The 25,424-nt window shown below is 45.4% G+C and overlaps 1 protein-coding gene across 3 annotated transcripts; it reads left to right on the top strand.

Annotated features, from left to right (window-relative positions):
• The first annotated feature begins 2,681 nt into the window (after positions 1-2,681).
• Positions 2,682-24,559, top strand: ube2e1 (ubiquitin-conjugating enzyme E2E 1). 3 transcript variants are annotated; one of them, XM_041967311.1, is made up of 6 exons: positions 2,682-2,761; positions 3,779-3,943; positions 4,115-4,165; positions 18,423-18,555; positions 19,789-19,936; positions 23,956-24,559. In XM_041967311.1, exons 2-6 carry the CDS (start codon positions 3,786-3,788, stop codon positions 24,051-24,053), a joined length of 588 nt encoding a protein of 195 aa, XP_041823245.1. In that variant the 5' UTR covers positions 2,682-2,761; positions 3,779-3,785; the 3' UTR covers positions 24,054-24,559. The 3 variants fall into 3 exon arrangements, with proteins under 3 accessions (XP_041823245.1, XP_041823244.1, XP_041823246.1); XM_041967310.1 differs by having other exon boundaries at positions 2,693-2,789; XM_041967312.1 differs by lacking the exon at positions 2,682-2,761 and adding an exon at positions 2,812-2,943.
• The last annotated feature ends 865 nt before the right edge of the window (positions 24,560-25,424 follow it).

Raw genomic sequence — 25,424 nt, 5'->3', positions numbered from 1 at the left:
GAAACATGTTTTCACCTTTGAGTTTCCATAAGATGATTAAGAAAAGTGACTGGTTCTCGAGTAGACATGTAAAATCATACTTGCTGTTTCTCATACTCCTCTCTCTCATCTCTCCAACCGCACACAGTTTATTCAACTCAAGGCCCACACTTCAGAGTCACTCCCCATCACGGCCGGTGTACCCCAGATATCGGTCCTTCTGTTCATCACTTATCTTCTCCCCCTTGGCTACATTTTCCATAAATATAATATCAACTTCCATTCCTATGCAGACGACACCCAGCTCTATATCTCCTCCAAACCGTACTCCTCTCTTCTGCCTTCCTCTCTCTCTGACTGTCTCCAGAAATTTAAAGCATGGTTCTCCTCCAATTTTCTTAAGCTCAACAGCAGTAAAACTGAGATTCTACTTGTCGGCACACCCTCCACTTTAACCAAGTCTCACAGTTTCTCCATCAACATAGACAGTTCTGCCGTTTTCCCCTCCCCTCAGGTCAAGAGTCTCTGCGTCATTCTCTACAGCACCCTATCTTTTCAAGCCCACATCAGCAGCGTCACTCGGTCTGCCTACTTCCACCTTTGTAATATCAACTGTCTGCGCTCATCACTCACTCTGCATGCTGCCGCAATCCCTATCTACAGTCTTGTCACATCCCGCATCGACTACTGTAACTCACTCCTCTTCGGTCTTCCCAATAAATCACTTAAAAAACTTCAGCTTCTCCAGAACTCTGCTGCTCGTATCCTGACTCGCACCTCTTCCTTTAAACATATTTCCCCTGTCCTTCACCAGCTTCACTGGCTCCCAATAAAATACAGAATCAACTATAAGTTACTGGTCCTCACTTTCAACTGTATTCACAATCTGGCCCCTCGTTATCTATCTGATCTCCTCCATACTGTCACTCCCTCCCGTGCTCTCAGGTCATCCTCCGCCGTTCACCTTACTGTTCCCCCGGCCTATCTCTCTACCACGGGGAGCAGAGCCTTCAGTCGCTCTGCTTCCCGGCTCTGGAACTCACTCCCATCCGAGATTCGGAACATTGATTCTCTTCCATCATTTACATCTGCACTCAAAACCCACCTGGTAAACTCTTGTAACTGACTGTTTTATGTCATTTTTATCTCAATGTCTTTTAATCTGTTTTTAACTCTTATGTCATTTATTTTTATTTCATTTTATTTGTTTTCCTTTAGTGTACGGTGACCTTGGGCGTAGAAAGGCGCCAAGAAATAAAATAGTTTATTATTATTTTTTTTATTTTATTTTATTATTATTAAAATTTGGAACAAATGTTTGGTTCTTGTAAAACTGACCTGTAATTTTTTAGATTTGTAGAATTAACAAAATCTTTTACATTTTATTTGTGCTTGAACTTGTTAATGATTTAAATGCTGAGATACAAAAAAGTTGTGGATATAGTAACTTTAGAGTAAAATTTACAAAAAATATAAAACTTAATGCTACACTGATATTACATAATGAATGTAGGACATTTAAGTAGAAACGTGGTAGTAATTCCTACATCTTAAACTATTTATCGAAACAAAGCTGACAACATGGTGGGTAAACCATTACATGAATAACTGGTCATGTGATCTTGGTCTGGTGCTGTCTAAAGCCTGGAACACATAATGATTTTTGGGCTGTTTTTGTCCCGATTTTGCGTCTTCCCGACCTTGGATGGCCAGAACAAGGAAGAAAATAAAGTCTGTGTTCACGCCGTCTCCAGTCTGTTATTTTTTTCATTTCTGTATTTGTCTGTTAACAATAGTTCCAAGACCACCATCATTCCCTCGTCCTATATATCCTCTTCCATGCTGTGTGTTGTGTTTTCCGGTTGTTGCTATGTTTCTTCTTCTACGTTTCAACGTAGCGGTACAGCATCGTTATGTGTGTGTTGTTCTGTGATTCCATTACCTGAGCACACCACACACAGTACGATCAAAACTGATTTTTTATCTTCACATGTGAGGTCTCGACCAGTGAGGTCTCATAAGATTAAAAAAAAAAGAGTGTGTACCAGGCTTAAATGTGAAGAGGATGATGAAGAGGACAGTTTAGATACAAGCTGTCATTGAACCAGAACATTTAGAGCTCCATTTCTGGTTCAGACGTGTCTTTTCTCTTTTTTTTTTCTTTTTATTGATAATCATCTTGTTAGAAAACAGCATGTTGTAGAATAAATACTTAAACACTGAACCGTTGAATGTGTTCATTTCACAGTTTAGATAAAGTCAAATTAAGTTCACCTGTAAAGGTTCTAGTGGATTTTAGGTTCATTCTGAGATACAAAAATCCAGACTATCATTATCTTTTTAATAAGTATTTTATGTCCCTATCCTAGCTCCATAGAGACTTCCTTCTGATTTGGGGGAGTCCGTGGAAATGCATGTCCACAGAAACTGATAAACTGTCAAATTTTCTTGTTTCTTCAGACTTTAATAATCAAGTCCAACAAACAAACATGATATTATCAGAATAAAATAAGAAGATTTGGCAAGTTTTCATTCCTCATCCCACAAATACATTTTCCTCACAAATGTGCCTCCATTTAAAAGAGAAGTGAGCAAAGTTTCCAACACTAGAAGATTTATTTCCAAGAGGCATTTTTACAAAAAACAAACACTAAAATCTTCTGTGCTTTTATTTATATAAAAGTTGACCGGAACCGTTAGCCGTGCTCATTAACGTAATTTGACACTCGTGCGTCCAGGCGGCGGAGGCACACGCGCATAGTCTGTGCACACACAAAGAAAGGTATCTTACACCAGATATTCTGGATGCGGTGAGGATTAACGTGATTTTTGGTGTCATTGGTTTGTTCTTGTGGATGTTTGGGGGCAAATGAGCCGGTGTTGAGGCCGGGGGGAGGAATCAGGAGTCGGTCCATCCTGTGACTGGCTGCGCGGAGATCAGCTGCATGTCGACGGCTGTAGCTGGTAAAACGACTGGAAAACCTCCAAGCGAACGACGTTAATTTGTCATTTTAATGTGTTATTGCAGACTGGCGGTGGTAAAAATCGGTCCTGAGGGGCTGTTCGACCCCGCTGACCCCCCAGGTGAAAGTTTAATTCGGCTGAAATGTGTTGAGGTGGAAGTGTCGGGGCTCCCTGCCGACTGCGACATCGCCCCGTCGAGCTTTTTCTGTCTTCCCACGTCCACGTTATTGGACCGGATCTACAGATGAGGTTTGATCTGTGGCCGTGAATCGCTCCGTGGTGTCGGCCAGACCGAGGCCTGCAGCCGAACTATTTCACCAAATGATTTCCTTTGTCGCAGCCCGACACGGCTAAAAATAAACGTTCGAGCGCAAACATTAGCAGGGGTCACAATTTAGCGTCATGAAAGAGACCAATTCTGCGCCGATCAGACGATTAGCCCCCAATATCATCCACGCGGGGAAGACTTAAACTGGTGGGACTAGTTAAGTCGGGTAAACGTCTCGTCCAGGCCTGGTGGGTAAATCCACGGAGGCGTTTATGGAGTCTGGTTGCTGGGATTCCAGCCCACGGATTCCATGCACGTTCGAAGGAAACGCTTCGCCAAATTACATAGAAAAATCCTAAAAATGACATATGACACGCGTTTTAAGCATCAATATCTACTCATATTAATATCCATTGTATTTGTCGAGGAATTTAATTTCAATCGGCGTACAAATAACAGATATTCATTTCAGAAAGCTTTAGATTTGTATAGTTTAAGGGGGAATCAATAGCCCTGTATATAAATGTCAATCAAGACTTTTAATCCGAGTTCCTATTTGTTGCCAAGGCTCGGTATGTCGGATGAAGATTCCCGTGCCAGCACAAGCTCTTCCTCCTCTTCATCATCAACCCATCAGCAGCAGCAGCAGCAGGAGGCAAACCCCCCAAAGAAACGAGAAAGCAAAGCCAGCATGAGCAAAACCTCCAAACTTCTGTCCACCAGCGCTAAAAGGTGAGCCTGCTGATGGCTTTTTCTATCTTGTTTCTGTACGATTTAAGGGCGTGAATCCATCATCTGTAGCTGTGTGTGCCAGATCTTCTCCAGCAGATCTTTGACAGGATTTAGATGTAATCCTTAAGTCCACAGCGTCTGATCTAATGGGCTGTTGTTGACTTGTTGCAGAATTCAGAAGGAATTGGCTGACATTACACTGGACCCACCTCCAAACTGCAGGTAAGTGGATCATTAGGTTTGAGGAGTGGCTCATCAGCATGAGGAATTAGGAGTTTGCAGATGGTGTTGATGCAGGCATCTTTAAGCCTCCTCATGACAGACTGGAAAAAGGATGATTTTGTGTTGCTCCAGGCCATGTTTTAGACGTGACATATCGAGGTAATGATGCTCTGAATTCCCTGTGGTTAAAGGATGAAGCTGCTTGCTATTTTTTTTTATCAAATTCTTTAATTTATTCTTAATATTCGTGTGATTTATTTTTATTTCAAATGATAATAGGCTAGTATCTAAACATTTAATATTTCACAAGTTTAGTTCTTGTTAAACTTTATTTTAGAAAAAAAATATTTTTAATCTCGATCAGGAGGGTGAATAAAGAGTTATCTGTAAATTGAAAGAGCTTCTTAAAATGTGAGAAAAGTGGCTCTGATGAGAGCTCAGCGTTCTCTGGATCAGTGGGTGTGTATTGATCTGATTGGACGTGATGATCGGTGGCTGCTGCCGTCCCCGGCTCGACCAGAGTAGGATGCACCACTCTGGGGGACGTGGGTTGAAGGTCTTGTGCTCCATTCTCAGGCATATTTTGACATGGTTGTTAAAGTCTGAGTGAAATCCTGATTACAGAAGCTTTGGATTTTGAGGATTTGGGGTTGTAGAGCGGTCTGCCGGCTTTCCATCAACTGGTTTGAACTCACCTGAAAATGTTAGACTCAAACCAGCTCCATCTCCCTAAGTGGATGCTGGCTGGAAGCTGGGTTAAAGTGGGATGGATCCTGGGTGGATGCAGGGTGGAAGCTAGGTGGATTTTAGGTGGAAGCAGGGTGGATGCTGGGTGGATGCAAGGTGGATGTTAGGTGAAAGCAGGGTGGATACTGGGTGGAATCTAGGTGGATGCTAGGTTAAAGCTGGGTGGATGCTAGGTGGAAGCCAGGTGGATGCTGGGTGGAAGCTAGGTGGATGCTGGGTGGAATCTAGGTGGATGCTAGGTTAAAGCTGGGTGGATGCTAGGTGGAAGCCAGGTGGATGCTGGGTGGAAGCTAGGTGGATGCTGGGTGGATGTGAGGTGGAAGCAAGATGGATGTGGGGAGGATGCTGGGTGGAAGTGAGGTGAATGTGGGGTGAAAGCAAGGTGGATGTGGGGTGGAAGTGAGGTGGATGCTGGGGGGAAGCGGGGTGGATGGTGGGTGGAAGCGAGGTGGATGGGGGTGGATGCTGAGTGAAAGCGGGGTGGATGTGGGATGGAAGCGAGGTGAATGTGGGGGTGGATGCTTGGTGGAAGCGAGGTGGATGGGGGGTGGATGCTGGGTGGAAGCGAGGTGGATGGGGGGTGGATGCTGGGTGAAAGCGGGGTGGATGCTGGGTGGAAGCGAGGTGGATGTGGGGTGGATGTTGGTGGAAGCGAGGTGGATGTGGAGTGGAAGCGAGGTGGATGTTGGGTGGATGCTTGGTGGAAGCGGGGTGGATGTGGGGTGGATGCTGGGTGGAGGCGAGGTGGATGTGGGGTGGAAGCGGGGTGGATGTGGGATGGAAGTGAGGTGAATGTGGGGGTGGATGCTTGGTGGGGGTGGATGTGGGGTGGATGTGGGGTGGAAGCGAGGTGGGTGTTGGGTGGATGCTGGGTGGATGTGGGGTGGATGCTGGGTGGAAGCGAGGTGGATGTTGAGTGGATGCTGGGTGGAAGCGGGGTGGAAGCGGGGTGGATGTGGGGTGGAAGCGAGGTGGATGTTGGGTGGATGCTGGGTGGAAGCGAGGTGGATGTTGGGTGGATGCTGGGTGGAAGCGAGGTGGATGTTGAGTGGATGCTGGGTGGAAGCGGGGTGGATGTGGGGTGGAAGCGAGGTGGATGTTGGGTGGATGCTGGGTGGAAGCGAGGTGGATGTTGGGTGGATGCTGGGTGGATGTTGGGTGGATGCTGGGTGGAAGCGAGGTGGATGTTGAGTGGATGCTGGGTGGAAGCGGGGTGGAAGCGGGGTGGATGTGGGGTGGAAGCGAGGTGGATGTTGGGTGGATGCTGGGTGGAAGCGGGGTGGATGTGGGGTGGAAACGAGGTGGATGTGGGGTGGAAGCGGGGTGGATACTGGGTGGAAGCGGGGTGGATACTGGGTGGAAGCGAGGTGGATGCTGGGTGGAAGCGGGGTGGATGCTGGGTGGAAGCGAGGTGGATGTGGGGTGGATGCTGGGTGGAAGCGAGGTGGATGTGGGGTGGATGCTGGGTGGAAGCGGGGTGGATGTGGGGTGGATGCTGGGTGGAAGCGGGGTGGACTTTCATGTTTGTAGTTTCTTTAGAATAATAAGTGTGTATGACACAAACCACACGTCTGACCCCGGAGAGCATTTCTCCTGTGTGGGTTAGTTTAATCGCTTCTATGTGGCGTTGCGGAATCGATGTTGCATAAGAAGCTTTTTCTCGTGGTTGAGAGTAATGACAGGCCTGCTGCTGATTACTGGTGCTGATGTGTGTAACTGATGACGTCTAGACCTGACAGGTGAACTGACTGCATGCCAACAAGCTCAGAAACTACCAGTTAAATACCTGCGAGCCAAAGCAAGTCTTTAACAGAGACGCCCGGCCTCAGGGGAGCTTTAGGCTTCCCAGGACCTGGTCTAGCCAACACTGAATTATATCTTTCATATTCAGGTTTCTGCTGCACAGACTCACTGTCCACTTCATCAGGTCCACCTTCTAGAACCGGCTCGGACCTTTCTAATTCCTGTTGTGATAGATGGAAGCAGGTGGTGGAAACCTTCCTCAGAGGTTTTGCTCCATTTTGACATAAAGGGATGGACATGGTCAGCAGAAATACTCAGGTAGGCTGTGCTGGTTAAACCAGGCCACGTTGGTATTACATAGCATAATGAATAAATTCATGGAGTTGCTGCTGTGTGATTGGCTGATTAAGATGTTTGAGTTGAGCAGGTGGAGCTGATAAAGTGGCTGTTGGGTGTAGTATAACAAATTTGTGTGAAATCCTGATATTTTCTTGCTTGTTTCACCTTCTTTCTTTACTGTAAACACTCTTTAGAGTGTGAGTTTATTTTGATGTTCTGCTGCCAAGAGTCACTGGAGCATGAAATGTTTATTAATCCGCGACTGAAAATAGTCCCTAAAGACAGTATTTCTGCACGTTTATGGAACTTTTTATTTTTTCTAACGGGCACTTTATACTTGAGGTTTTTTAGTATTTCACCAGCGCAGACTGCAGCGTTTGTATTTACAGGAGATTAACTGGCTGCTTGCAGCGCTGCAGTTTTATGTCTTTGGTGAGTGAAGTCGGACTTCAGAGAGATGAGTGTTGTAACCGGACGGATCAGGACGAGCAGATTGCAGAGCCGGACTTGTTTCTGTTCTCTCCTCTCTGAGGAGCGAAGTTGCAGTTTCAGGTGTTTAAGTGAACCAGCAGCCGAATAAGCTTCAGAGGCAGATGCTACACAGCTCCTCGGGGACACCAGTGCAGAGAGGTCGTTGTCACTCTTACATGTGGACCAAGAGTTTTACTGGATTTAGATGGTTCTACTTTATGTTGTGGGCTCAAGTCAGGCTCAAACCATTTTCCTTTTACCAACAGAAGCTAAAGCTTAAGTCCACTGTAACACCGCGGACGTCGTAAAACGGTCCCCCCTCAAACAGCTGCTCTGCTGCAGGTTTAGTGGTGCAGCAGTGAAAACGGTCTCCCCTCAGATTCCTGCTGCACCAGTTTCCCAACATTGTTTATGCTGTTTGTGTTTGTGGTAGAAAACAAATTCAGATCCTAAAAATAAAACTGTTTTTTAGTAAGAACCAGTCCACTGAGCAGCACTACCAGATCATGATTCTTTCTTTTTTGTTTATTAATTGTACACCTTTGTTTCCACCCACTCTGTTTCTTTCTGTACTAGTTTTGTTCTCTGTTCCTGATGCTCTCACTCTACCTTCCATCTTTTTCTCCGTCCTCTTGTATTTTTATCACTTTTCCTTCTGAGATGTTGCCGTCGGGTGTATAACGGATTCCTGACATTCCGGGGAAGTGGGACTGGGTGTATAGATGTCAGAGAGGATGGTGTCATTCAGACAGATGTTTTCAGTCTCGTGTTTCTGTTGAAGCAGCTGGTAGGCGTCTGAGCCGATGCCAGACACACACCTCTGTTACCACTTTGTGTTGGAGTGGACCGAGGTTTTTCACGCCTATAAAAATCTGTCCCCTGCTGCTGTTACCTCAGAAAACCCTGAAAACAGTCCTGGGTCTGGAGCTGCTGGTTTCATGGCTGTTGGGTCTGGAGCTGCTGGTTTCGTGGCTGCTGGGTCTGGAGCTGCTGATTTCATGGCTGCTGGGTCTGGAGCTGCTGGTTTCGTGGCTGCTGGGTCTGGAGCTGCTGGTGTCGTGGCTGCTGGGTCTGGAGCTGCTGGTTTTGTGGCTGCTGGGTCTGGAGCTGCTGGTTTTGTGGCTGCTGGGTCTGGAGCTGCTGGTGTCGTGGCAGCTGGGTCTGGAGCTGCTGGTGTCGTGGCTGTTGGGTCTGGAGCTGCTGGTTTTGTGGCTGTTGGGTCTGGAGCTGCTGGTTTTGTGGCAGCTGGGTCTGGAGCTGCTGGTTTTGTGGCAGCTGGGTCTGGAGCTGCTGGTTTTGTGGCAGCTGGGTCTGGAGCTGCTGGTTTTGTGGCTGCTGGGTCTGGAGCTGCTGGTGTCGTGGCAGCTGGGTCTGGAGCTGCTGGTTTTGTGGCAGCTGGGTCTGGAGCTGCTGGTTTTGTGGCTGTTGGGTCTGGAGCTGCTGGTTTTGTGGCTGTTGGGTCTGGAGCTGCTGGTTTTGTGGCTGCTGGGTCTGGAGCTGCTGGTTTCGTGGCAGCTGGGTCTGGAGCTGCTGGTTTTGTGGTTGCTGGGTCTGGAGCTGCTGGGTCTGGAGCTGCTGGTTTTGTGGCTGCTGGGTCTGGAGCTGCTGGGTCTGGAGCTGCTGGTTTTGTGGCTGTTGGGTCTGCAGCTGCTGGGTCTGGAGCTGCTGGTTCTGTGGCTGCTGGGTCTGGAGCTGCTGGTTTTGTGGTTGCTGGGTCTGGAGCTGCTGGGTCTGGAGCTGCTGGGTCTGGAGCTGCTGGTTTTGTGGCTGCTGGGTCTGGAGCTGCTGGGTCTGGAGCTGCTGGTTTCGTGGCTGCTGGGTCTGGAGCTGCTGGTTTCGTGGCTGCTGGGTCTGGAGCTGCTGGTTTTGTGGCTGTTGGGTCTGGAGCTGCTGGTTTTGTGGCTGCTAGGTCTGGAGCTGCTGGTTTTGTGGCTGCTGGGTCTGGAGCTGCTGGGTCTGGAGCTGCTGGTTTCATGGCTGCTGGGTCTGCAGCTGCTGGTTTCGTGGCTGCTGGGTCTGGAGCTGCTGGTTTTGTGGCTGCTGGGTCTGCAGCTGCTGGTTTTGTGGCTATTGGGTCTGGAGCTGCTGGGTCTGGAGCTGCTGGTTTTGTGGCTGCTGGGTCTGGAGCTGCTGGTTTCGTGGCTGCTGGGTCTGGAGCTGCTGGTTTCGTGGCTGCTGGGTCTGGAGCTGCTGGTTTTGTGGCTGCTGGGTCTGGAGCTGCTGGTTTTGTGGCTGTTGGGTCTGGAGCTGCTGGTTTTGTGGCTGCTAGGTCTGGAGCTGCTGGTTTTGTGGCTGCTGGGTCTGGAGCTGCTGGGTCTGGAGCTGCTGGTTTCGTGGCTGCTGGGTCTGCAGCTGCTGGTTTCGTGGCTGCTGGGTCTGGAGCTGCTGGTTTCGTGGCTGCTGGGTCTGCAGCTGCTGGTTTTGTGGCTGCTGGGTCTGGAGCTGCTGGTTTTGTGGCTGCTGGGTCTGGAGCTGCTGGGTCTGGAGCTGCTGGTTTTGTGGCTGCTGGGTCTGGAGCTGCTGGTTTCGTGGCTGCTGGGTCTGGAGCTGCTGGTTTCGTGGCTGCTGGGTCTGGAGCTGCTGGTTTCGTGGCTGCTGGGTCTGGAGCTGCTGGTTTCGTGGCTGCTGGGTCTGGAGCTGCTGGTTTTGTGGCTGTTGGGTCTGGAGCTGCTGGTTTTGTGGCTGCTAGGTCTGGAGCTGCTGGTTTTGTGGCTGCTGGGTCTGGAGCTGCTGGGTCTGGAGCTGCTGGTTTCATGGCTGCTGGGTCTGCAGCTGCTGGTTTCGTGGCTGCTGGGTCTGGAGCTGCTGGTTTTGTGGCTGCTGGGTCTGCAGCTGCTGGTTTTGTGGCTATTGGGTCTGGAGCTGCTGGGTCTGGAGCTGCTGGTTTTGTGGCTGCTGGGTCTGGAGCTGCTGGTTTCGTGGCTGCTGGGTCTGGAGCTGCTGGTTTCGTGGCTGCTGGGTCTGGAGCTGCTGGTTTCGTGGCTGCTGGGTCTGGAGCTGCTGGTTTTGTGGCTGCTGGGTCTGGAGCTGCTGGTTTTGTGGCTGTTGGGTCTGGAGCTGCTGGTTTTGTGGCTGCTAGGTCTGGAGCTGCTGGTTTTGTGGCTGCTGGGTCTGGAGCTGCTGGGTCTGGAGCTGCTGGTTTCGTGGCTGCTGGGTCTGCAGCTGCTGGTTTCGTGGCTGCTGGGTCTGGAGCTGCTGGTTTCGTGGCTGCTGGGTCTGCAGCTGCTGGTTTCGTGGCTGCTGGGTCTGCAGCTGCTGGTTTTGTGGCTGTTGGGTCTGGAGCTGCTGGTTTTGTGGCTGCTGGGTCTGGAGCTGCTGGTTTTGTGGCTGCTGGGTCTGGAGCTGCTGGGTCTGGAGCTGCTGGTTTTGTGGCTGCTGGGTCTGGAGCTGCTGGTTTCGTGGCTGCTGGGTCTGGAGCTGCTGGTTTCGTGGCTGCTGGGTCTGGAGCTGCTGGTTTCATGGCTGCTGGGTCTGGAGCTGCTGGTTTCGTGGCTGCTGGGTCTGGAGCTGCTGGTTTTGTGGCTGCTGGGTCTGGAGCTGCTGGTTTTGTGGCTGCTAGGTCTGGAGCTGCTGGTTTTGTGGCTGCTGGGTCTGGAGCTGCTGGGTCTGGAGCTGCTGGTTTCGTGGCTGCTGGGTCTGGAGCTGCTGGTTTCGTGGCTGCTGGGTCTGCAGCTGCTGGTTTCGTGGCTGCTGGGTCTGGAGCTGCTGGGTTCGTGGCTGCTGGGTCTGGAGCTGCTGGTTTCGTGGCTGCTGGGTCTGCAGCTGCTGGTTTTGTGGCTGTTGGGTCTGGAGCTGCTGGTTTTGTGGCTGCTGGGTCTGGAGCTGCTGGTTTTGTGGCTGCTGGGTCTGGAGCTGCTGGGTCTGGAGCTGCTGGTTTTGTGGCTGCTGGGTCTGGAGCTGCTGGTTTTGTGGCTGCTGGGTCTGGAGCTGCTGGTTTCGTGGCTGCTGGGTCTGGAGCTGCTGGTTTCGTGGCTGCTGGGTCTGGAGCTGCTGGTTTCGTGGCTGCTGGGTCTGGAGCTGCTGGTTTTGTGGCTGTTGGGTCTGGAGCTGCTGGTTTTGTGGCTGCTAGGTCTGGAGCTGCTGGTTTTGTGGCTGCTGGGTCTGGAGCTGCTGGGTCTGGAGCTGCTGGTTTCGTGGCTGCTGGGTCTGGAGCTGCTGGTTTCGTGGCTGCTGGGTCTGCAGCTGCTGGTTTCGTGGCTGCTGGGTCTGGAGCTGCTGGTTTCGTGGCTGCTGGGTCTGGAGCTGCTGGTTTTGTGGCTGCTGGGTCTGGAGCTGCTGGTTTTGTGGCTGCTGGGTCTGGAGCTGCTGGTTTTGTGGCTGCTGAGCAGATGGAAGCAGGAAGTAGTGAAGAACTGAGCTGGATGTTTTCTCTCCCCATCACGTGGTTTTTGGTTGTTTGGAAGTTGGAAGTTGTTTGCAGAGAAGCGTGAAACCAGGCAGCAGTTTGGTCATCGGACTGTTTCAGTTCAGATGTTTAGTCTTTGTTTGAGGGAAGTTTCTGATGCTCCACGTGGACCCAACAGCTTTCTGACATGACTCCAGTTACCTTCTTAAACACGTGTGATGCAAAAACCTGAAGCTGGAGACGTGTTTGATATGAACAATAGTTTGATTTTTCTAGAGTCGGTGAGGAAGGAAAACTAAATGTTGTTGGATCACAACTTTCTACAGGTTTTAACAAACTGATGGTGGATTTTTTTATTTTCCTTTTTTCTTTTTTTTTTCTTTTTAAGTTTTCTGAGAACTAATGTAATATTCAAGTATAAATTCATTTTTTTAACTTGTTAATGTTAATTACCCAGCAAATTTATCATCAATAATTAATTTTAATTAGCTTTTTTATTTTGTTTATTCTTTCCCTTTTAAAGCGCCATCGACCACCAGCATCTCAGGAACGGTGGTGTGTATTTCTGTGGGGTAAATTGTGATGAATAGCTACCCTTTAGGTGATCTATGAAAGTTTTCCAGGAATTTCTATCCCATCCAGGAGGTTTACAATCCAGCCACTAAATGTAGTTTTTATTCAGAGACTCTATCTGGTAAATCCACAATGATCCATTATAACAGCATTATTTATCACATTTCATCATAAAAACATCACCATCACTACTATGTTGCTAAGAGACCTCTATTTAGACCTGGACATGATGATGAAGCCACTTTCTGTCAGACTTTCCACCAATCAGAGAGCTTAGATTGACAGTAACGTCCAATCAGGAGCAGCCAAAGATCAACCAGTGAGCAGAAAGTTCTATGTGTGTGTGAAAAGAAGAAAAATAATGCTCCTCTATGGCTGGAATAAAGCCAAGAAGACGTTTCTGATGCACGGTGGCGCCACAAAGCAGCTGAGCTGGAGTTGGTTTAGTGAGGATAGCAGGTAAATAGTAGCAGGAATAACTGGAAATGAGGAAAAAGTGGAAACATGGAAATAGTTTCTGTTTGTTTCAATAACAATATTTTTTCTCTTGAAAGCTTGAGAGAATGATGTGCAGATGAGGCGGCGGGGGGGGGTTGATGTATACGTTTTACAGTATATTGTATAAATGAGGGAACGACGATGTTTTGATGCCTGTGTGTGGCTTCAGCCGCTGATTTAAAGGTTCAGGCTGCACCGCTCTGTGTTTGCCTTAAAGACTAAAAGCTTAAAAAGAAAACAGCTGAAATGTCAGTGCTCTCCTCGCTGTGCATGTGTACACAGAGGTCGGAGAAGAAGTGCCCTCTGATATTGAAGTGAATGACAGCAGTGATAGCTTGGCATATTACTGCCTCACACAAAGCACTGGGGGGCCTTTGTATCTGCTGGAGGGGCCGTGGGGGGAGGAAACTCAGCTGTGAATGTGAGACGCTGCTTGTTGTCGGGCGAAAGAAAGCTCAGTCTGGTGGATTCAGAGGGAAATGAAATGATATCTGTATTAGCACAGCTGCTGGTCCTGACTGGTGCTGCGACAGGTACCAGATATTAGCAGATCCCACTTCCCAGAAAGGCCTCTCTGCAGGAATGCTGCATTCCTCAAGTCAGCGTGATGGAAGTTAAGATGTAAACCTGAATAAGACGAAGTGCAGCATCACGATAATGAGGAGCTCTGATGTCAGTAGGAACAGAAAGATGTTCCTCTTGTAATAGCTTGTATTCTGTTTAAAAGGCTTTTATTATTAATATAGTGTAATTAGTTGTACTAGATTAGTCTCATAACTCACCAGACTGGTCGTCTTGGGACACTGAATGCTGATTGGTTAAGGAATTTCTCTTTAGAAACATCTGTACAAACAGATACTGTTAAATATCTGAGCAAAAGGAAACATCAGCTACCAAGATTCATTTTATTTCTTTTATTATATATGGGAACGATTAAAATTTAGTTCATTACCTGTACCGCTTTGTCCATTAAGGGTCGTATCCCAGCATGTTATCAGGTGAGAGGCAGGGACACCCTGGACAGGTCACCAGTCCATCGCCGGACCAACACAGAGAGACAAACAACCATCCACGCTCTCACTTCCTCCTATAGGGAGAATTTAGAGGAAGCCGGAGTACCCACGCATACAGGAGGAGAACATGCAAACTCCACACAGGAAGGTATTAATCCAGTCATTTTCGTTAACTTCTGGAAGCTCTAACAGTGCTGGTTTAGCTTTGGACCAGGTTTGAACCTCAGTGTTACTCACAAAATGTCCTTTTCCTCTGAAAGCAGGCCTGCTGCTATATGAAGAAAATGCAGTAAATTTTGGTTTACAAACACTAAACCAGGGGTGTTCAACCTGCGGCTCCAGAGCATAACGTGGCTCTTAAATGATGGCTAAACATGCTAAAGAACTGACTGATGTTTTTAAATAAAAATATAATAACTGCAGGTTTTTAGCAAATTTTCAGTTTTTTTCATGGAATAACTGCTTTGAATTTTCACAACATGACACTAAAAGTACCGGGAATATTTTTTCCTATTTTTCTTGTCATTAGGTTGGAAACTTTTTTTTTCTTTTTTTTTTTTTACGTATTATTCCACAAAAATCTTCGTCCCACAGAAGAAAGTCTGTCCGTCCTCTTTTTACAAAAGTTTTATGTCTTTATTTTAAAACCTAAAAATGGAAATAAAAATGTGGTTCTTCAAAAATAAATATCCTATGGTGACTCTTCATTAAAATAAATATTAACTTGCCTTTTTGAAAAGTCTGGTAACATCTGCGTCTCTAAAGGAGTTTTATTTAGCTGGCTGAGGGAAAAATGGCTCTTTGGATTGGAAAGGCTGCAGACTCCTGCACTAAACACATAAACAGGTTTAGCAGCAGTTTTCTCTTTAAACACCAACAGTTAAAATATTTCTTCATATATATTTATAAAATCAAATATTTATGAGAAAGAAGGATGAAATGTTCAGGATTTACTAATTAAAAGGTAAAAAGTCAGCAGGATGGATTTAAAGCTGTGAAGCTGCTTCCTTCTAAACACAGAAGGAACAATATGTGATGAATATCAGCATCAGGTGAACAGACAGAAAGCAGGATGAGAATCTCACAGCTTCTAGATGGTGAGGAGAGAGAAATATTCACAATATGCACAATAACTTCCATCCATGCACCTTCACTGCTTCATTATCCAGATTTCTGGATATAATTTTTCTAAACTTTCATTCTTAGCTTGACTGTTTAGCTTCACCTCTGCACCTGCAGCCTCCGCTACCGGGAGTTAAGGGGTTAACATCTCGTTTCCAGGTGTAACGTCTGGTCTGTAGATGTAACTATAAACATGTGTGGTATCCACAGAAAGTCCAGAATCTCAGCTACCAGCTCAGTGAAACCATTTCTATCACCAACAAACACAGTTAAAACAACAATAATTAAAAGACCAGGTACACAAAGCCTCTACTAAAAGCTCAAATCTCACAGATTCCACAGCTGGAAGTTTTATCTCGATAAGACCAAGATTCACCGAACCAGAGACAGAAGAAGACCCGATTTATGCTTCATGTTTGTAAAACATAGAAAATGTCTCAACTTTGCTGTCTGGCCTCAAAACTTCTACCAGGATAAAACCCCGTTTAGTTGTAGAAAAAAAAAAAAGAAAAAGGAAAAAAATAGTTTCTCGTTGTGTTTTAGGAGCAGTTTCTGGTGCAAAAATTACAATTTTCAAATGTTGCTTACATTTATTTTTCTGGTGATAAGATGCATTCAGTCATATGATTCTCATCACATCAGCAGTAGAGCTTTTAAAGAACATGCCTGCAAAATATTCCAGTTAAATACGTTAAGGTATTTTATCAACTTCCAGCGGTGGAGACAGCACGTCAAGACGCTGTGATCGTCCACACAAGTTACACGAAACGGATCAGATTTAAAAGAGACGACTTATTCTTTTATTTTAAAAGCTGCATTAATGAGCCAAAGCAAACCAGCACTTACAGAGCTTCCAGAAGTTAACGAAAATGACTGGAAACACGTATTACTGGTGGGATTAAACTGGCTAATGATTGATTAGTAGGAAGTAAAATAGTTTCTTTTCCTAATTATTTATTAATTGCAGGAGTAGTAAACACATTCTTTAAAATTAAAACCAAATCTGTAAAATGTCCATTTCTAATCTACTGGGACCTGGGACCATGTCCAAGTTGTCCGGTCCGTCTGGTACCTGTGTCCGTGTCCAGGCTCCTGTCTTCTCTTTAAAACCCCAGAGAACGGGCTGGATCCATGCTCCCTCATCTCTGACGTCAGTGACGGTGGGAGCTGCAGCAGCCTCAATGCTCGTCATTTTTCCTCTTAAATGTTCTTGGTGTGTGTGTCGGTATTGGTGTGTGTGGGGGGCCTCTGGCTCCCGGTCGTGGTGTCTTCTGTCGCTCTGGTCTGGACAGAGTGGAGCGTCTGCTACAGTCAGATTATCGCCTGACATTTACCTCTGCTGCTGTTACTCAGAGCAGAGCTGCTTAACACAACCTGGATGTTCACGCTCCAGAAATCCGATTTGTGTTCTGAATTATTCTGGGCACCTCTGCCATGAATTATGGATCATTTTGTGTTTGTTTACTTGAAAATATTCAGATGTTTCAGTTTGTGTTGCAGCAGTTTGTACAACTTCCCAGTGAAACAAAGTCTTCATATTTATCCTACAAACGCTCTGAGAGCCCCTCTCATCTGAAAGCGGAGTGTTTGGCAGCGCTTCGCCAGGCGGCCGGTTATCTGAAAACATCTCCAGCATTAAACCAACAAAAGCTGCTGTTTCTCTTCAGCTTCATCTCTGCAGGCAAATGAAACCCTTTGATCATTTTCCACTCTGTCACCATGACGACTTTCACGGGTTGTTGATCTTAATTGTTATGAACTACCAACAATGTGGCTTGTGATCGATGTTTGGAGGGATTTCTGTCTGCAGCACCTCAAGAATTATATAGAGCCGTATTCTCTTTATCAGATCCACCTGTTCAGCTGATTAATATAAATATCCAACCAGCCAATCACACGGCAGCATGTAGACGTGGTGAAGACGACTTGCTGAAGTTTAAACTGAGCATCAGAATGTGTCAGAAAGAGGATTTAAGAGACTTTGGGCGTGGCATGGTTGTTGGTCTGAGTATTTACTGGGATTTTCACCCACAACCATCTCCAGGGTTTCCAGAGAATGTTCTGAAGAAGAGAAAACATCCAGAGCAGCAGTTGTCTGGACCAGGATGCAGTAGAAGACACACCGGGTTCCTCCTGCCAGCTAAGAACAGGAAACTGAGGCTACAATTCACACACACTCACCAACACTGGACAATAGAAGATGGAGAAACGTTGCTGGTCTGATGAGTCTCCATTTCAGCTCCACATTCAGATGCTAGACTCAGAATCTGCTGGAAACATCATGAAAACATGGGTCCATCCTGCCTTGGATCAATGCTTCAGGCTGCTGCTGGTGTAATGGTGGGGGGAGATTTTCTTGGTCCACTTTGGGCCCCTTAGTACCAACGTGGCCTGGTTTAACCAGCACAGCCTACCTGAGTATTGTTGCTGACCATGTCCATCCCTTTATGACCACAGTGGAGCATCTTCTGATGCTACTTCCAGCAGGATAATGCACCATGTCACAAAGCTCAGATCATCTCCACCTGCTTTCTAGAACATGGCGATGAGTTCACTGGACTCCAACGGCCTCCACAGCCACCAGATCTCAGTCCAGTAGAGCAGCTTTGGGATGTGGTGGAACGGGAGATTCTCATCATGGATGCAGCCGACAAACCTGCAGCAACTGTGTGATGCTGTCATGTCAATATGGAGAAAACCTCTGAGGAAGGTTTCCACCACCTGCTTCCATCTATCACACCAGAGATTAAAAAGGTCCGACCCGGTTCTAGAAGGTGGACCTGGTGACGTGGACGATGTGTGGTGAAAAATCTGCAGGACTTGACATTGAAGAGCTTGTTTGACCTGGTAAAAGAACTAAACTACGTGTGTTAATACTCGTATACGGTTACTCAGGTCTTCCATTTCTCTGACCGTCGTTTTCCTTCATTAACATTTTTACCGTCCTCTTGATGATTGTTGCAAACAATCTGACTCCACAGGACTTTTCCCTGATGCTCTTTTTCTTAATCCAGGCAGGTTGAATTCATTCATTTAAATTTCTAGAGATCTTTATTGTAGAAAGCTTTACAGAGCAGACACAAAACTGTACATTCATGACGTGTTGTAGGATCATGTGGTGTTGACCTTTTTGTAAAAATCTTCTTGCAGCCTTGATCTAAAATTAATACACTGAGACGTGAGTCTTTTAGCAAATCCATCTGATTAAGTTAGCCAATGGCAACAGTAATGAAATATAATCGTCCAACAGGAAAGCCTGAGCAGCAGAGATGACTACAAGACTGGCTTGGTTTTGATCAGAGAGGGAGGGTGTTGGTTCAGAAGAGAGATTTGTCTTTAGTTTCACTAAATTCTCTCTAAACTGTCTCCAAATGTGGTGAAAAGTTTCTGTTCTGTGTTTGGACAGCGCTGGACCTAAAGGAGACAACATCTACGAGTGGAGGTCCACCATCCTGGGCCCTCCAGGCTCCGTGTACGAGGGAGGAGTGTTCTTCCTGGACATCGCTTTCACACCAGACTACCCCTTCAAACCGCCCAAGGTGACATAAATATTTTTGAATAACCCCCTAAACATGAGAGAAAAGAAATGAGATCAAGAAAAAAAAGCTGTTTTGAGATAATCAGTAGGAGCATATTTCAAGGATTTACTTGGAATCAGTGAGACAGGATTTTTTCAACTTAATGCACAACATTCAGCTCGGTCCAGAGTTGCTTTCATTTTTCCCCAGCATCTTGTAGTGATGATGGAAAACCGGAGGGCTGGCAGGGATCAGCCGCTCTGGTCGTTGACGGCCGCTGTCCTGCAGGATTTAGATGTTTCTCTGCTGCAGCACCTGATTCAGATAAAACCTACAGCTTGTTGTCTAGTTCTGCATAAGTCTGTTAAAGACTCTCTATCAGGGGTGTTGCAGCAGGAAAACATCCGATACCTGCATCCGAGCTGCTGTTCCCTGGAGTAAAGTCTGCTCCGGCTTGTTCTTGTGTCTCAGCTGCAGGGATCCGGTATTTTCACCGCCTGAAAAACGTAAAGTCCGGCGGTGTTTGTATAAAGTCCACAAACTAATAACATCCCCACGTGTAACTTGGAGGAAACAGTGTCTTTTGTTTAGAAGTAGCCTGTTAATAATGCTGACACCATTATCTCCTAAAAACTGTTTTTTTTTTTCTTCTTTTAAATGATTTTGTTCATTCTAAAAGCAGTTTATTTTTTTTCCTTTCAAATGAAAAGAATTTGCTTCTGTAGGCTTGTGAGATGTTCTAGAAATCAACTTCAGCTTTTATTTTTAGGCGTAGTTTTCATTTCATCCACTAGAGGGCGACATCAGTCTGCAGTGAGCTCATTCCCAGATGTCGGAAAAATTAAAGATCAGTTCTGTGCTCCTTTATTTTTTTTCCACATTAATTTTAATTTAATTTTATTATTTAATTATTTTTATTTTATTTTAATGGAATTTAACTTAATTTTAAAATACCCCTTTTATAAAATCCACATGGATTCTGGTGTGAATTGTGATTTGATGTTTTTTTTTTCATTTATATTTTATTTTTAGATTCATTTTAAAGTTGTTATAATAATGATATTGACAATTTATTTCTATTAATATAATTTTTTTCTCATAGTTTTAGCGCCGTGTAGCTTTATTGGCCACTAAAACCTGGGTTGATACTTGATGGAGAAGCCTCACAGAAGACCTGCATGTATTCAGAAAATGGTGGAGGTGAAAAAGTTTGTAAATCTATGACTAATGGATGTCGATGCTCTCTGTTTCCAGGTGACGTTCCGTACGAGGATCTACCACTGCAACATCAACAGTCAGGGAGTCATCTGTCTGGACATCCTGAAGGACAACTGGAGTCCCGCACTCACCATCTCCAAGGTCCTTCTGTCCATCTGCTCCCTGCTCACAGACTGCAACCCTGGTGAGAGCTGCAAGTTACCACACAGCTGATACGATCTTACTTCTTGCAGTGTTTTTCCAGCAGACGTTCTGGAGATTTTCCTCACATCTGGTTCTTTACGTTCTTCCTGCTGTATTCTTGTTAAAGCAGACCGACCCACCTGTGTTAGCTGAGGAAGAGATTATATTTCTGCAGCATTGCATAATTTGAAGGGTTTGATTCATCTAAATGCAGACTGTAGCTTCTAATTTTCCACTCCTGAAGTCTGCCCACACTTCTAGAAACATAACTGCTGCACAACTACTGCTAACATTTCTTTCCCAGTGACGGTTCTCGTACAGACTGAGCACCATCAGTCAGCATCAGTGACCTGCAGAAAGATCCTATTCAGTTCACTTCAGCTTTATTTATACAGCGATCATTCACAATAAACTCTTCTTAAGGCACTTTTACAGATACAGTAGAATTCAGTTAATTTAATTTAAATCCAAATGTTATCCAGTCAAAACAAATTTATTATATGACCCTCGTTAGTTAGGAGGAAAACTATGAGGCCAGATCAGTCTCAATAAGAATGAACTCACGCCAGGTGTTTCACAAATGCACACGCTCTGGTTTGCATTCGTATTTCAGAATCGGAAATGCACACAATCTGGTTTGCATTCGTATTTCAGAATCGGAAATGCACACAATCTGGTTTGCATTCGTATTTCAGAATCGGAAATGCACACAATCTGTTTCACAAATGCACACGCTGTGGTTCACAAATATAATTTTGAGGCACACTTGTAAGATTATACGAATTGCTGAACGTGCATTTACGAATTCTCTGCGGTGGATTTTGAGACTCCCCTGACGCCGCAGTGTAACGAATGTCACCATTGGTTGACTAATCTGTCAATCAAATTTCCGAGTGTGATTGACAGATTCATCGGTCAATCAGGTGTGTTTGCATTCAGCCAATCATACTGCTCCTTACATTTTCTCCACACTTTTAGACCTGTCGCAGAGCTAATACTGCTATTTGAGCATGGTAGTTAAAGTCCAACTAGCGGGCAGACATGGAGGAGACGCAACAATCACAACCTGTAAGTAACACATTTATCTTACATTCCCTCGTTGTAGATCATGTAATGTTATCGAATTAACTGATTGACTGATGAATCTGTCAATCACACTCGGAAATTTGATTGACAGATTAGTCAACCAATGGTGAGATTCGTTACACTGCGGCGTCAGGGGAGTCTCAAAATCCACCGCAGAGAATTCTCTCACGAATGCAGAGATGTTCACAAATGAGAAGCAGTTCGTAAATGCACGTTCAGCAATTCGTATAATCTTACAAGTGTGCCTCAAAATTATATTTGTGAACCAGAGCGTGTGCATTTGTGAAACAGATTGTGTGCATTTCCGATTCTGAAATACGAATACAAACCAGAGCGTGTGCATTTCCGATTCTGAAATACGAATACAAACCAGAGCGTGTGCATTTCCGATTCTGAAATACGAATACAAACCAGAGCGTGTGCATTTGTGAAACACCTGGCGTGAGTTCATTCTTATTGAGACTGATCTGGCCTCATAGAAAACCTCCATCAGAACCAGAATCAGGAAGGAAAACCTCCATCAGAACCAGAATCAGGAAGGAAAACCTCCTTCCTAGCTTAGCTTGTTTTAAACTGACAGGAGTCATTTTTTCTCTTAAATATGAACGTCAACATCATGGGATTTAAGAATCAAAAACGATGAAGAGAACTGAGTTTAACTAAAGCCGCTCATTTAGTTTCCTCATATTGGATCATTTTCTTTATAAACGAGACACTGATTTGAAGATAAAATTAGAGTCAGGTCTTTCAGTCAACAGTAGGTCAAACATGTCATTTAAGTAATCTATAATTGAGTGTTGGGAGAAATGCATTGTGGCATAAATAAAAGGGATTTTTGAGGAGCTGTTGTTGATGCTCAAAGGGCTGAAAAAGTTTTCGAACAGCATCTCTGAGTTTAGACTCGGCTAGTCTGCAGTGTTTAAAAAAGAGAAAAAGAAGGAAGGAACTTGAGACTGTTAGTAGCAATCCTACAAGTGGATCAGTCAACGAAGACGTGTTGAGACACATGATAGTCAGCTGACTTGCTTTCCTGAACAAAGGCAGTGTTTCAGGATTAAATCAGTAATGATTATGTCCGGTCCTAAAGAAGCTCCACTGGCCTAAGATGCTCTGATTTCAGGGTCAAGAAAGGTGGAAGGAAGGCTGACTCGGCAACCTTTTTCATTCTTTCATTCGTCATGTTATTAAGAAAAAATCACAAAAAACACATTTTAAAACATCTCACGTCTAACTGCTTTAACATGCAAATTAATGTACATCATAACTCACCCCTACGCTTCATAACTCACCCCTACGTTTCATAACGCACCCATATGCTTCATAACTCACCCCTACGCTTCATAACGCACCACTACGCTTCATAACGCACCCCTACGCTCATAGCGCACACCCACGCTTCATAACTCACCCCTACGCTTCATAGCGCACACCCACGCTTCATAACTCACCCCTACGCTTCATAACGCACCCCTACGCTTCATAGCGCACCCCTACGCTTCATAGCGCACCCCTACGCTTCATACCGCACCCCTACGCTTCATAACGCACCCCTAAGCTTCATCACTCACCCCTACGCTTCATAACGACCCCTACGCTTCATACCGCACCCCTACTAGGGCTGGGCGATATGGCCTAAAAATAAAATCTCCGATTTTTTATAGCCAAATCCGATTTCCGATTTTAATAATTTTTTTTCTTTTCTTTTACAAAACATAAATTAACTTTTTAAAAACATTTATTTGTTTATATAAATGAATGGCAGCAAAAATAAAGCATATAATGTCATAGCTTTTCCACCATATAAACGACTTCATATCTTACATAGAAATATGCAACACAACTGCATCCGTGATCTCTTTCCATCTGGATCCTTATCACACAGGATCCACTGCAGAAATAATTCCCCTGATGAAGGTTGTCTCTTAACGAGGGTTTGTGGGTTAAGTTGACTTCTGCATCTCATAGAGAGCAGCATTTCTTACTACGCACAGCTAAATCCCAGGCGTGAGTGAAGGGTCACTTCACTGAAAATCTGTCAGACAAACACCGTTCTGGTGTGGAGGGAGGGCTAAGTCTGTTGCTAACTAACTATGGTAAAAAAAAAAAAATCCCGATTTTCATGAAAATAAATCTCCAAAACTGGAAAATTCGATTTATCGATTTTATCGATTAATCGCCCAGCCCTAACCCCTACGCTTCATAACTCACCCCTACGCTTCATAACGCACCCCTACGCTTCATAACTCACCCCTACGCTTCATAACACATCCCTACATCCTATATCCTATTAAGTACAAACTTCCATCCACCTGGGCCATCCAGTGTAGCAGGCCATTCATCAGTGAAGAAAAATGGTTGAGAATGAATCGTTTCTCTGTGACCACTGGTTCAGGGAGGTCCAGATCTAGCTTTATGCACTGCTGCAGCCTCTGATGCTGATCTGGTGAGGTTCACCAGCAGCTTCAGATACCCGCTGCTGCTCATCAGTACAATGCATGTTCCTGATGGAGACTTTCCCTCATCTGACTTTATCTGAACCGACTCCCTGAATCACAAACACGTAATTGTCTCGCTGAAGTCTTCCTGAAATGTTCGATGGTTTCATTCTCTCAAGGTATTGAAGTATTGAAGATCTGTGTTTTCTCCAGACTGCAGGGAACAACCCCCTTTAATGACCTCAACTGAAAACTAGATCAAACCTGTCTGATTGTTGATTGTTGTCAGTGACCTGAACAGACGGGACCTGAACTTTTCTAACACAGAAAAACTAAAATCCAACTGTTTGATTAGCTGAAATCCTTCCAGTGTGAAGTCTGATTGTTGTTGGATGTTGTACGTCTTCTGAGATGTCTGTGGGACATTTTGCACTGATTGATGTGTACCTGGAACAAACCCAGGAGATGCTGATGCCATGTTTTGTTGTTATTTTGACAGCTGACCCTCTGGTTGGAAGCATTGCCACACAGTACACAACAAACAGACCTGAGCACGACAGGATAGCCAAACAGTGGACCAAACGCTACGCCACATAATCAGCGAGGCGGCCGCTGGTTGGACCACCTGGGGAATGTGGGGGGTGTGGGAGGGAAAGTGGGGGGCGGGGGTCCTGGCTTGTAGCAGAGGAGGGAGGTAGGGTGGGTTTTTATCTTGGAATTGAAGTCTTAACTCCTGACATTTGTTTGTTGTATTTTTTTTTCTCTTTTTTTGTAAGTTATCTCTGGCCCGACTATAATCAAATCCGGCAATAACGCATTTAGTGTTTCTCTTTGAAGTTTTAGCCTGTGCTTGAAGATGGACATTAATACTTAAACCACTAGATGAAATGTGTCTGAGCATGATTCCCAGTCAATGATGTCAGTGTAAATTCTCACGTTGGTGTTTGCTTCCCCTCCAAACTCCCGCTCTATGGAAAAAAAAAAGGTGTTTTACACATGTAGACATGTTTAGAAATGGATGGATATTGGTTGTGATTTGTGTTGAGTACTGATGAAAAGCTGTTCTGTTTCTCCTTTTAAAGAATTAAACATGACCAAGTGAAGCGTCCAGTTTGATCATTCTGCAGAGTTTAATATGAAGAGGCTACATTTGATTCACAGAGCAGAGAAAACAGGAAAGCATCTTTACCTCTGTTCTAGTGCAGCACATACAATATTTACACAGAAAACACAGGCCAGCCTTCTTCCCCTCGCCATTCGCTCAAGTTAAGGAATGTGGCTCATTAAAGTGACAAAAATAAATTAGTTAAAAAATAAATATTTCCTCTCAACACTGATTATTTCTGCTGTTAAAGGCAGACACTAACGCAGCTTTAAATAGCAGCCCTATTGGATTACACAGGCTGAACAACACAGAAGTGCAACTAACACACACACACACATACATCACCAGTAAACTCAGTACCAGGAATATTATTGCTGCCAGGCTGAAGTTGATATGACATGGAACGGACCCGTCCTGGAAGAGGATGAGGAGAAACAGCCGACTGGACCAAGTTTTTTTTTTTTTTGACTCCTTTATATAGTCGTGCAAACCAACAGATGGTGTGTTCCTGTAAACTGGTTTGTAGAATGTAAGAGGACTGAATGTGTGCATGCATTTAATGCTTTAAAAAGAGATTTAGATTCTGGTTTGTGGTGGAAACTGCAGCATAAACTAAACCTACACATGCACCCTGATTTACACTTTGATGCCTGTTTTTCTGTCTCAGAACAAGAAAGACTGAAAAAAGAGGCTTGAAAGAAATGATCTTCCCACAAACAACTCACTAACATCACGTCTGCTCGGTCGGCCATCAGCGCTCGCTTTAATGTACAATCCCAACAGTTATCCATGCAGCATCCCCCACCTACGAGCACCAGCCTGGATCTGAGCAGCTGGGAGAGGACAGGAGATTCATGCAAATA

Source organism: Melanotaenia boesemani, chromosome 17, assembly GCF_017639745.1.
Source record: "Melanotaenia boesemani isolate fMelBoe1 chromosome 17, fMelBoe1.pri, whole genome shotgun sequence".
Taxonomy (NCBI): Eukaryota; Metazoa; Chordata; class Actinopteri; order Atheriniformes; family Melanotaeniidae; genus Melanotaenia; species Melanotaenia boesemani.
This window is presented reverse-complemented; position numbering and strand designations above follow the sequence as displayed.